At 31.4% G+C, this 13,756-nt stretch overlaps 1 protein-coding gene across 3 annotated transcripts; it reads right to left on the reverse strand.

Annotated features, from left to right (window-relative positions):
• Positions 1-7,432: 7,432 nt before the first annotated feature.
• On the reverse strand, positions 7,433-13,441 carry LOC112100274 (chaperonin CPN60-1, mitochondrial-like). 3 transcript variants are annotated; one of them, XM_024189240.1, is made up of 17 exons: positions 13,255-13,439; positions 12,995-13,115; positions 12,527-12,617; positions 12,221-12,393; positions 12,035-12,130; positions 11,207-11,308; positions 10,941-11,027; positions 10,769-10,852; positions 9,973-10,059; positions 9,827-9,886; positions 9,639-9,716; positions 9,454-9,549; positions 9,243-9,333; positions 9,037-9,140; positions 8,319-8,424; positions 8,134-8,212; positions 7,433-8,002 (listed from the first exon to the last, which is right to left on the reverse strand). In XM_024189240.1, exons 1-17 carry the CDS (start codon positions 13,290-13,292, stop codon positions 7,933-7,935), a joined length of 1,563 nt encoding a protein of 520 aa, XP_024045008.1. In that variant the 5' UTR covers positions 13,293-13,439; the 3' UTR covers positions 7,433-7,932. The 3 variants fall into 3 exon arrangements, with proteins under 3 accessions (XP_024045008.1, XP_024045007.1, XP_024045009.1); XM_024189239.1 differs by having other exon boundaries at positions 12,995-13,139; XM_024189241.1 differs by lacking the exon at positions 7,433-8,002 and having other exon boundaries at positions 8,319-8,368; positions 12,995-13,139; positions 13,255-13,441.
• Positions 13,442-13,756: the final 315 nt, after the last annotated feature.

The raw sequence follows: 13,756 nt of genomic DNA on the forward strand, positions 1-13,756 counted from the left end.
ATATCTGCAGTCAGACACATCAATTTAATTTTTATTATTATTTTTTTTCGAGCAGACAAAAAACTACACTTAGTAATGAAACTCTACAAAAGCTAGCAACAACCCGTAGAAAGAATCACAAAAAATATTTAAACTGTATAATTAACTGAACATATACACCAATAAATAAACACAATAGAAAGCCTGTTATCTGGTTGAAAAATCATACAAAAAGACAACAGCCACAACACAAACCTCATCAGGTCTTGTTTGCCCAATTTCTTCAACGGTCGCGTTTTAAGGATAAAGGTCTCATTCTCCAATACAATAGCCTATAATGAAAGAGAGAGGGCCAAAATATTTCAGTTTGATCTGTGAACAAAGACTGAACTTGACATGCTTTAAGGCAAGGATTAGAAACCAACAAATAATATTTATATCTCACCTTGAGGCAATCAGCAGGAATAAACAGATCCGGAGGCACATTGGTTTTGATGGCGCAAACCTTCAAAACCATCAAGTATATATAAATATCATAATTAAAAAGCACATTGAAAATAAACTAATAATTTCATGAGACATGAAATGTTAGGAATGCAGTTGCATGATATATAGCTAAATATCCTCGGCTATTCCTCATAAACTGCAGTGTGAACAAGATTACCTTGATCCCAGCAGTAAGCTTTCGGGTGATAATAGTATCTAGTAGATAATCATCAAAATCTTCAGCAATAATCAGTAAAGGATTCTGAGGAAAATAAAACAACAAATTGGTCTAGTAACTAAGTCATATTTTCAATATATAATGCATCTGTTAACAAACAGGCTTTAACTTTCACTTGCTACATGCAAATCCTCTTACCCTTACAGCTATTTCCAACAGACTCAAGACATCATTCAAGTCTGAAAGTTTCTCCGTAAAGAAATAGATATGTGGATGACTGAAAACCTGACAAAATGAAACCAGTAGTTCATTAACATTGAAGATGATCCAGAGTTACATCTTTAAGGCAAAACTATGTCATCCCAATTAACTCATCACCAATCTATCAGTTATAAGAACCACCAAAAGATATAAAAATAAAAAGATGCATAGTGTCAAGAAGAAATAATGTTACTTCTTTAGGAAAAGAACCAAGTCCTAGCGGCTTGTAGGAAGTAGTTCGGTTGCAATCCTTTATTAAATTGATCAGGTCATGTTTCTTTGCCAGTATACTTTCTAAATGCTGTTCTCAATATTTCAAGTACAAAAAGAAGACAAGAAATTCATACTTTGTGTTAAATTAAAACACAATCAAAGATATGAATCAGAAAACTCCATTAAAAAAAAAAACTTTTAATGCTTTTAAACACATTGTCGAACATTTAACTTACAAATGTCAGCTCCTCATTTTCATCAGATAAACTAATCTTTTAAAACATTACTGTTTGAATTTTTTACTAGTTTATTAATTTCCTCAAACTCCATATTTACATTTATCACCACTACCAACAAGCTGAACACTATTTGCACCTAAAATCATGGCCCACCAGATATAAAATGCAAGGTCACATGTGTGTGACTTTTTTCTTTTTTTTTTGGTGGGAGGGGGGGGCAAAATGCTTACACAGTTTTTTCTTCTTATTTGTGACGAAGCAAGACGATGAATATCCCCAATCCAGCTTGAATCCTGAGTATAGATTCAATTTCACACCCGGTTCTTTCCCTTCCTGCAACAATTTTGAGGGAGTCACATGTTAACGGATTTTTGAATGACCGACAAATCAAACTAAAAATAAAGATTGAATGACCGACAAATCAAACTAAAAATAAAGAACATGATACAACGCAGCCAAAAGTATGCGGACATGAGTAATGCAACAAGGAACTTACAGTGATGAATATATGACCCTCCGCTTTTCTAACAAGCTCGATAGTCCTGGCCACAAGCGCACCAATGTCTTTGTCCCCATTTATTGATGTTGTTGCAACCTTTATAGAAAACAAGATCATACCTCACTAACAGATCAAATCAATAGCATGTTTGAGATTGCATTCTTAGATTGTCAAATAATCACCCTTTTTTTCGCGGGGGGTGTGGGGGAAGTCAAATAATCACTTATTTGATAATCCAACATCCAAAAGTTAATTATTTCATAAGCCAGTTATTTCAAAATCTCAGTCTAAATAAAGTAAGACAAATTGCATGAGAAATTGAACCTGGGCAATTTCTTCAGATGTACTGATCATTTGTGCACTGCGGCTTAAATTTTCTAACACTGAATCAACTGCCATTTGAACACCTTTTCTTATTTCTGTATCGTCCAGTTCTGCATTTTCCAGGAGTAAGTTCCGTCCTTCATTACACATGGATTCGGCCAGAACGGTTTTGTATTTGGTGTCTGCAAACTAACATATCAATTTCCAAAGAACCAAGCACGTCTGTACATTAAAAACTGTTTAAAAATTAATTGAGAAACTTCCCTCCGTACATGGGCTCATAAATTTAATATCTTCGCCATCGCCAACATAGTCTCTGCTCCAGCTCAATCTACTACCAGAAACCACCTTGATTCTGTTATTAGGCAGCCTACCATTCACATGAATAAACAACCCAAAAAAAAAAAAAAGTAATAAGACAGCTACTCTGAAAGAAATTGTAATAAATAATAATAACAATGATTAAAGATGTGATTATCAAAACCTATCAATTAAGTAAAATTCACAAAGCCCTTACCTGACTTTGGATGCGAGGCTGAAGGCTAACCGTAACATCTTTCTGCGGCTCTCCGGGGAAGGATCTGAGAGAAACAGCCAAACAGAGATTTTTTGTTTACTTAAATCTAATTTATTTCCATTTGTTCATTTATTTCAAGGATGAACAGAGACCAAAGTTTAAAAAAAAATAAAATTGAAAGAGACTGCATCTGGATAGATCCGGAAGAAAGGCTTTAAAGAGTCCTTCAGTTCAGAGTTTTTACTTACGTGACGTGGTGTTCGAAGAACTACTAACTCTCTTCTATTTATTTATCTTTTGTTTTACGGTGAAGAAGTACCAACTTACATCCTCACCCCAAGCTCTCTCCACTGTCACATTCAAGCCGTTGACAACATTATGAAGCTTACAGCCGTCAGATCTAGGGCTTGGGCTTTGTATGAATAAATTGTAACTTACGGCTGCTTTTGTCTTTTCTGACTTACTTATAGTAAACTTTTGTTTAGGTCTTTGTACTCTATTTGATTTACCATTTATTCATAGGGATGGTAAAATTTTTCATGGATTTGAGGTTTTATGGAGCTTCACCCTAAATGGAGAAGATTTTTAATAATTTTTTAGAAATGGAGTAGAGAGTGGAGGGAAAATAATTCTCAAATTGTTAATGGAATGGGGTTTGGTATTGTACTCCTCACCCCACCCCCACCCCAATCCCCATTATATATAAATATGTTTTTAATTCTTATTTAGTAATTTTTATTTTATCAACTATAATGTCAATTAATAGTTTTTTTAAAAAATTTTATGCAATATAAACAAGATATGAATAAAAGAAAACCCTACAATATTTTTCAATTCTAAAACATTATGATTTTTTTTTCTCTTTTAAGGTGTTGCTCTCTTCAAATATTTTTTACTTTTAATATCATTTTAAGATATTGTTTCAAACTTTTAGAGATTTTTTTTTAAAAATTAAATACTTCATAATATGGTGATGATTTTATTTTAAGTTTCTAATTTTTAATTTACTGAAATCATATATTTATATTTACTATAAAATAGGTAAATGGGGAATGGAGCGGGGATGGGGAAATCATTTCCAATGTGGGGATTCCCCATCCCCAACCCACTAAATTTATTGGGGAATGGGGTGGGGAATGGAGGCAAAAAATTTTAATGGGGTGGGGAATGAGGAAAGCCTCCCCACCCCCACCCCACCCCATTGCCATCCCTATTTATTCATAAGTATTATAAAATTTTCTACTTATCTATATTATAAAAATTCAATTCATCTCCTTGCACTCTTTTTCATTTACAATTGTTTTTGTAACTGTCAAAACAATTTCTGTTTACAACCATGATATATTAGTTATCATAACACACTAATATTAATAAAAAAATAAAAACATCCTTGAATTAGTCCTAAAAAAAGCACTTTCCTATTTTAAAAAATTACAATATCTCATCTTCTACCACTCATCATCAACAAAAATTTCAAGTATTTATCATTCATCTTCTTTTTAATATCATCTCATAATAATTAATACTTTCATGATAAAAGGATTAACAAAATAAAAAACAAATTCCCTTTGAATCCATCTCTCTACAATATTAATTTCTTTTCATCAGTAATTTTTATCGACAATTGAAGTCATCATTAGACTCATCAAAAAGAGAGAGAGTGAGAGAGGCAAGAAGAAATGGGGAAAAAATATATGAAATGTTTACAATTTTATAGTGCGTTTACTAAACCAGATCGAATTAACTAAAATCAAAATGAGTTAGAATTGGAATAGTTAGAATCGAAATGAAAAATTTAAATCAGAATAATGTATTTACTTGAACTGTAAGAACCGTAATCATAATGAACTGTATTGTCATTGAAGTGTTTATTTTGTCTTAGAATCAAAATCGTAATGAGTTAAATTGTAACAAATTACTATAAAATCCTTAGTTAATTTTTATCATAATTATTATTTTGTATTTTTAATTTTTAATTATTGTGACTATTATTATTATTCAAAAATTAATTATTAATAATAATGGTTGTTAATTGTTATTTTTAATAATTTAACTAAAAAATTATTATTAATTATTGTTAATATATTAATTATTATAATACTTTTTAATGTTGTTAATAATAATAATAATCCATTTAAAAATTATAATTATAATTATATTTATAATTATAATCCATTTAATAATATTAATTTTTTAATTAAATAGAGGGTATTTTCAAAATTTAAATATTATATGGGGTGAATTTGATACTCTAAAGGGTATACTAAGGAATGACAATCAGAAGAAATTATTTATTTGAGTTGTAGGAATCGAAATCGGAATGAGATTCATTTTCATTGATGTGTTAACTTTATCTTGGAATCGAAATAAACTATCATAATTTACTAAAATACCCTTTGTTAATTATTATCAATTGGTGGTAGTGGTAGTAGTAATAATAATAATAATGACATTAACGAACAATAATAACAACAATAATAATATTTATTATAATATTATTATAATATAATTTATAATAATAAGTTATTGCTACTACTACTATAATTTTATTATTATTATTATTATTATGACGATGATTAAAATATCATTATAATTGTAATTTTCTATTATTTATTAATTTCATTATTTTATTATTATTTATGAAGATATTATTATAACTAAAATTTATAATAATTATTATCACAATAAAAAAAATTAATGTTTCTCTCTCTCTCTCTTCGTTTCCTTATTTCAATTCGAATTCTTTTCTCTCTGTTTAATTGATAGCTTGAATGCATTTTGGTACATGTTATATAATTATGAATACATATCATTTTCGGTAATTTAATTACATAAAAACACTTTTAATTTTACACAACCAAACACTTTAATAATTCAAAAGTACTTTTTTTATTGATAACCAAACACCCAATGATTTTTTGTCCAAAAACTCAAATGGTATAAGTTCTTCTCCTATAACCTTTACTACTATAAGCTCTATTTAATAAGCTGTACCAAATCGAGCTTAAATATTTGATTCAAACACCAATGTTATATCGATTTAATATTGGCAACACAGCGCAACAATGAGTGCAATCCGGTGAAAAATGCAAACATTGGAGCACATTTTGTTAGTTTTAGCGAGAGAAAAATCACCATCCTTAAAAAGTCTTAGTATAAAAAATGGCAGCCAACAAAGCACAAATGAAGATTGGACAGAGAGAACAAGAACCGGACCTTAAATAAGGTAATGAAGAGAGAGAATAATATTAATATTTTGTCCTTTACTTTTTTCGAAATTTCAAAATATTCAAAACCATTAGAGGGATAATGAGAAAATAGAAATTTAAAATTTTTGTTTTTAAATTTTTTTCAACATGTATCATTACGTGTCCAATTAAAATTAATTAGCAGTTTCACACGGTCACACCAGATTATGATATAAAAGAATACCTCAAAAAGTAGAGAGATTTGTTTTTGTGTCAAAATAACGACATAATTTGTCAAAACTAATGGGCAAGAATAAAAACAATATGAAATTTTAAATTATCATGCGTAGGTTTAGAAAAGAGGCTTCCAATATATGGAGTCCGCATATGTTGCAACTGTATACCATACCACAATTTTTGTCTTTATTCAACAAAGCTGTTGGATGCCTCCTTATCAAATCTAATGGCTGAAATTAATTATTACATAATTGATCCAGCTACTTACAACCGTTGTGGCAGGTTGTAATTCTTGTGCTGATCGAATCACTTAAACTCTCAATTCGATTCTCCGAATTCGCAGACCCAGTCTTTATTTTCCATTTTGATTGCCGCTAAATCCGCTGCTACAAATACCTCAATCGTTTGAAAGTTCATTTGCACTGACTATGTTGTTATCGTTGCCCTTCTTTTATCTTCTTGTTTCTCATTTGAGTAATTCATTATTTCTCGATTTCTTATTGGTTTTTGCCTTCTCCGCAGATTTATTGTTATCTCTAAATCTCACTCTTTCTCGTCTGCCTTCTATCCATTTGTTCTTTGTCTGTTATTTCTCAATTAACTAAACACATCTAAATTATAAAAGCTCCAACACCAAATTCAAAATCTCACTGTTTTCTTATTATCAAGTTAAAATACTTCGCAAATCTAGTAATAATAATTAGATCGATTGTACTCGACTTCGATTTTCGCCCAAACCAACAACATAAATTCATACAAAGAGAATAAATAAAATAAAAAGCATAAAGAGAACATGATACTATTTTGCAGAAGCAAACTGGAAATTCTAAAAATCTCATTTTCTGTTGCTAAGAATAGAGAGATAAGATTGGCCGAGCTAAACGCCCTTGTTCATTCATTATTGTGTTGGTGGTAATTTATATATTATGCTAATATATAAATTTGAACTAATAGATTTTCTCTTCCGAAGCTAACTGGGGCTCGTGTAAGAAGAAATCATCTTCATGGTTCGTGATCGTCAAGTGTTTGGTTTGACCAAGCCGTGGACTAAATCAAAACCAAACAAAAAGACTTATTTTAACCAGAAAAATTAAAATTAAAATAAAATCAACAACTACAACCGCCCAAAAGAAAAAAAAAACAACAGAGTGAAATGATTTGTTTGAAAGAAAAAAAGGAGAATGAGAGTGACTCACTTGGTGGGTTGTGTAGACCCGATGAGTTGATTTAAGTTGAAAAATGGAATATTGAAATTTGAATAGATATGGGGATTTTAATTTAAAATCATAGAGAAAGAAAAAGAGGAGAAAAAGAGGGGGGAAAACAAAGAAACCCTAGATACAGATCAGAAGAGAGTGGAGGAGTGATAATTGATAAAAGATAAAACTTTTCACAGTCCTTTTTTGCAATCTCCGACGAATCCAGCCAAAGTGTGTGACAGTAGAGCATTCGCTTCAGCCCTCTTCACAAAATGTCTCAAGCTTCGACTCGCCAATTTTTTCTTTCTCCGATGAAGGAATCACCTCTGGGAATCAATTCCTTCATCCATTTGGCCTTTTGCCAGGGGCTCCTTTCGACCATCATCTCCTTTCTTTTTCATCAAACTTCCTTTAAAAATATAGAATTTCACAATGTTACTTCCCCAGCAGGTTAAATCATACAAAAGCAAAAGCCAATACGACAAAAAAAGACCACAAATCTGAGGACATTGCAGCATTGGTAGAAAAATAAGATTCACCGACTTATGTTGGATACAATAAAGCAACCCATAACTTAGCTCAATGTTTTATAGGATTACAATGTCCTGTTGTCTACTTGTTGGGATACAATTTTAACTCGTCGGGGTGATAATGGCAAGCCCAACATCCACCACTAACGCGACTACGAAAGAAGAATTAGTAGTATTAGAAAATTACCAATAGGATATTAGGAATCCACAAACTTATGTTAGGCATTAGATGGAACAAAATAACTAAGATTTAAAAGGATGTTTAAGCAGCTTGCTTGCTCACCTTGCTAGATAATACAAGTCATATATTAAGGTTTCAACCGGATCGCAAATTCCAGACTTCATTACATCTGCATATTCACCTGGTACAAACAAAGATGAAGGCATTGTTATTTAAGTCAGTTCACAACTACTACAAAGAAATTGACTTGACTTTTCTTTTAAATTGACTTAATTCAAAAAACAAACCTTTAATGGGATCATATCCAAGGTCAAAATTGTCTTGCTCCAATAGTTTTCTGACAACGAATGAACCATCAAATCCAGCACTGGAAGCAATTGTGTACACAGGCAGCTGTATATACCCAAACTATGGAATTTAATACAAGGTCCTAGCTCTTTCATTTCACAACATTAAATTACTCCAGTTCACATTATTAGTGAGAATATTCAATAATAAAATTATCACGATAGAAATACTAATAATATTATAATCAGTACAGTAATAGTAGAAATATTACTAGCATATTATAATCGGTATGGTAATAGCACTTACCAAGCAGGCAGTATTATATACAACCGACTACCAAAAATTCATTGCACCCATTCCAATAAGCATAGATAAGGTTCATGGCTAGCAACTTGGATAAGGCATCTGGTAATAACCTCTCACATTATTTCACTTATAATTTGAGACCATTAGCAAAACAAAAATTTCCAACAATGATGATGATATAAAGCAGCTAGTACAGAGGTTTTTCATGCCATTGATAACTTTCCCATAAAATTGTCTTCAGTTCCTTTTTTTCAAACTGCTAGTACACTTCTTTTTACTCTGTTAAATATGCTATTAATTTCTATTCTAAAAAGCTTAAAACAAATTAAACAAAATCAAACAGCAATCTTTATGCACAGTTCATCCAAAGAAATAAACAATTAGAGAGTTGCAGTAGGCGGTGAAAAAAACCTTAAGAGCATGCTGGAAGAGCTTGATGGCAATCTTAGCACCAACGTTTGTAGATTGCAATTTGTCTAGCTCCTTTGAGACATGTAAAAGTGCAATCCCAGCACCTGCAAATACATAAAAATACAAAAATATGATTAATCAACCAAACAAAATGGAGATGGACCACACAATTATTTAGGAAAAAAATAATATTAAAAGAGTCTAACCAGGTACAATTTTTTGATCCATTGCGCGCTTGACAGCTTCCAGGGTTAAACGAGCTCCATTAAGCTTATCAGGCAATTTACAAGGACCAACCTAACATTCAAACAACATCATGAAAATATGTTTCTAAAATGAGCATCAAGAACTAAATGGATAAGTTAACAGAATAAACACTTGAAAAGTAATGTAAAATATATACCCAAACCAACAAACCTTGAAAACAGCAGCAGTGTTAGAAAGATAGTGGAGCCTCCGTTTTAATAATCTTACTTCATAACCCGAAGTGCTCAATTCAATAGCAGATCTCAACTGCAATAACAATCACAAGATGTAGAACTATTAACAAATATGGAAAGCCCGATAAAGTGGTGAAAAGATGTCAACAAGCCATGAAAAACCTGTGAACGTCTTTCTTCAATAGCAGACTGGCTACCAGCCCCACCAAGGATAACCATCTCGTCATCTGATATAACAACCTATAATGACAGAGAGGGCTAAAATATATGGTTTGGAAAACACCTACGCATGAAGTGACCAAGGGCAATGACTGGTGTGGAAAAAAAAATTGCAGATCTGAACATCTCACCTCTTTGCATGAGCCAAGCATTAGTGGCATAAAACTAACATTGGTTGCTCCATTTAAAACCTAAAAATGAAAAAGGAAGGAACATACATACTTGTTTATTAAGTCACAATGCAAAACGAGGAAGGAAAATTACCAAATCAACCTACCTGACCGCCTGTGAGTATGGCAAGATCATCCATGATGGCCTTCGTTTCTTTTTCATAGTCGTCTTCATGAGGTTTGGCAATAGAAACCTTCACCCAAATCAAATCCACCAAAATTGAATATATTTAACAACATTTGGTAAAACTAAACTAGTAAGTTGACAACTAAAAAGTTATTATCCTTTAACTACTCCAGCCGAAATAACAAACGACTATAGCTGGTGTGGAAGTGTAAAATTTTTACAAGTAAACTATCAAAGTAACAGTTTACTACTTTTAACTATGTAAAAGTATGAAACTGTTAATGGACTTTTAAAATGCCACTATTGCCCTTAATGACTAAATCTAAGATATTAAAAATCTATATAAAAAGAAAGTTGGCAGATAATTATTTAAAATGACAGTTTTGCCCTTCAAATTTACTGTATATTACAATTTTGGGTCGGCGTTAATGCAAAGACAAATTTGCCCATATGAAACCATTATTTGAATAATGACAGTCACAGAAAAGTAGCAAAATGTTACTTTTACAGAGTTGACGTACGAAAATGTAACACTTTGTTTATTATTTCGGCATAGTTGGAACAGCAAAAGGATAATAACCCTCAACAACATGTGACACTTAAAGTAATTCCTCATTAGTTAGCTAAAATCTTCAAAGTACTAGCTTGAAATCTCTTTCGATATTAGTAAGTTTTCCAAGCTATACTCTCATATGGATGTAGATCTTAGGCCATACCATGAAAATTCTTCTCATGTCTATCTCGGATATTTTTATTTAGCCAAAAACTTAGTTTACCTTGTTTTGGAGACAAGTCTTGCCCAGAATAAGAGAACCTATCAGTTTATCTTCAACATCCTCAGCAACAATCAATAAAGGTCTCTAAAGACACAGAGAGAAAGAAAAAAATCAATTAAACTGGATAATCAATAAACTCAAACTTTCATTTCCTGTATATAAATCCTCTTACAGAATCAGCCTGTGCAATTGCTTGCTCAACAATATTCTTGCTCACAATCATGTTCTCAAGGATTAAAAGGAAAGGATTTTCCAAAACCTGGCAAAAAAGAAACCAATGGTTGACACCACTACTGCATAGCATTGTATCCTTGATGTAATACAAATGCAAACCCAAATAACAATAACCAGTGAATAAGAAGTTAAAAAAATAAATAAATAAAATTAGAGGAGGAAAAGAAAGAAAGCAATGTGATTCATGTCTATTGGAATGCTTACACAATCTTTAGCCTTCTGATTGGTGAAGTAAGAGGACACGGGACGCCATTTTAGTTTCATAAAATTAAAAAACTCTACTTCACTCTTTGATTTTCCATTATCCTGTTTCAGTTAAAGAGGGAGAGAAGAACCTAGTATTGTTAGTGTTAGGAGAACTCATTGACCTAAGAGAGCAACATAAGTATTATAGACAAGTTCCAACAGTAAAATACTGCAATGACTTAAAATTTTATGAGAAAGGAAAAGGAATATATATCATTATAAATAAAGAACAAGATGCTTGGGTAGATGCATGAGAAGCAAAAGTACATATTAATAAACCCATGCACCTGTACACCTGCAGCACAAACACCAATAAAACTTCAACGGATGTTTTCATTGAAGTTTATAAAGATACCTCCCAGGTTTGGAAATCTGAATTAAACATATAATAGAACGGTAAAACACAATCTTAAAAAAATTGTAAAATAGAAATTAAAATAAATAGCTAAATAAATTCCTATTTACTTTAGTTTCTGTTTCTGTTTCTTATTTTTATCATCTTAATTTCGTTCTCTCCATTTTATTACACTACACCCTTTCTCCAAAATTCATTCAATTCTATCAAAATTAAAACTGGAAAGACGGAAGTGCATGAAAAATTTTATAATAATACTGAATAAAGAGTGAAAGGTAGTGTAAAATCTACACCAAGCAAAATCAATCTCAAATAGAGAAATCAAAAGGAAAAATCCAACAAGTGAATACTTTACATCAGATGAATATGTACTGACCATAACAGAACAAGTTGAACAAACAATGACAGAAAAAGTTGAGCAAACAACTCACCCTGATGATATAATGACCATGTTCTCCAACTCTCTGACAAGCCATGGCAGCAAGCTCACCAATTATTTTGTTCCCATTTGCTGCTGCGGTTCCAACCTTTATGGAATATTAAATTAAATCAACTCACAATCCATTGTCCATATAATCATCCTAACTCCTAAACCAAGCAAAACTCAAAAAGTGAACCTGGGAAATTTCTTCAAATGTGCTGGCCTGTGCTCTGCAGCGTAAGATTTCGGCAACTGCATCAACAGCCAAACGAAGACCCACATCTATATCCTTGGGATCCAATTTAGCTTTCACTGCTAAGAGTAATCTATAAGCTACAGCTGAACTCATGACACCCCAATATTTAAATCCTGCAATAAAAGGTCATCTCAAACTTCAGATGAGTAACCATGCGTGCCCATTTGTAAGAGACTCTTCATAGTTGTCCGCTAAAATAAAATAAGGAAGTTTTTTTTTTTGGGCAAAATAATAGCCACTACTCACCATGTTCATCTGGATTGCATATAGGGTTTAGAGCTTCCTTCACAAACCTTGCACCACTAGCCAGAAAACTTTCTTCAATAACATTGAGATCCTACCAGCCATGTCCAATAATATATTAGACAACCGCATAAAAACCTAGTAAGGTTGATAGAATTGAACAAACTCAAAACAATGCATGTACCAAAAACGAAACCCCAAGGCATAGCCAATATCTATGATCTCAAGCAAATCCACTCCAATTATTAAATTTATATATGTGACTTAGAAGAGAAGTGCTATGCAGAATGCAGAGAGAATGTTAAACAGGCACTAAAACTTCATCAAAAGACAATAATAGGAATCAACTCCAAATATGCCTTCAAAATTTTCTACTTCGGATAAGCTTTAAACTTCTTCAATTTCAATTATTTCACAAAACGCAACAGCTAAATAAATAAATAATTTTTGATAATTGTTAAAAGGACTCACCTTATTAGTTATCAATTCACTCAACATGGGCCTCTGGATAACATCATCAGCGCCATAGTTATTATCTTTGCCAGCATGAGCATAGTTTCTTCTCCAACTTAATCTGTTGTTATTAGGCAACCTACCATTCACATGAATAAACAGCCCGAAATTTTGAAAAAAAAAAATTAACAGAAAGAAAATGTCAATAAATAAAGATCGATGTGATTCTCAGAAGAAACTATCAATCGAGTAAAAATTCACAAAGCCTAAGCGCATACCTGACGTTGGAAGCGATCCTAGAAGCTAACCGTAACATAACTACGTGGATGTCAAAGAGAATAAAAGAGTTGAGTTTGCTGAATTTTTTTTTCTCTTACGTATTAATTTATTTTTGACGATAGATGAATAGAGATTATAAACTGAGAATCTACTACATAGATCTGAGAGAAGGAAGTTTTACTGACTTATTAGTTCTTAGACTCCGTTTTGTTTTTTTTTAATCTGAATTTTAAATAAATTTAAATTTAACTGAAATTTAAATAAGTTTAAATAAAAATATCTTAATAACATATTTTTTTTAACATCTCAAAAAAAAACTTAAAAACTAATAGTTTGACATAAATATATTTCTAAATAGTATATATATTTATTCTTCATAATTTATAATTTTCACAGGTCGGTTAGTTTGGTAAATTAAAAAAAATACTATTATTGTTTATCTTAATTTAATTTTTTAATGAAATATGTAATTATAACATCAAATTTTATTATAAAATCAAC

The sequence above is a fragment of the Citrus clementina genome, unplaced genomic scaffold (genome assembly GCF_000493195.1).
Source record: "Citrus clementina cultivar Clemenules unplaced genomic scaffold, Citrus_clementina_v1.0 scaffold_3, whole genome shotgun sequence".
Classification (NCBI taxonomy): Eukaryota; Viridiplantae; Streptophyta; class Magnoliopsida; order Sapindales; family Rutaceae; genus Citrus; species Citrus x clementina.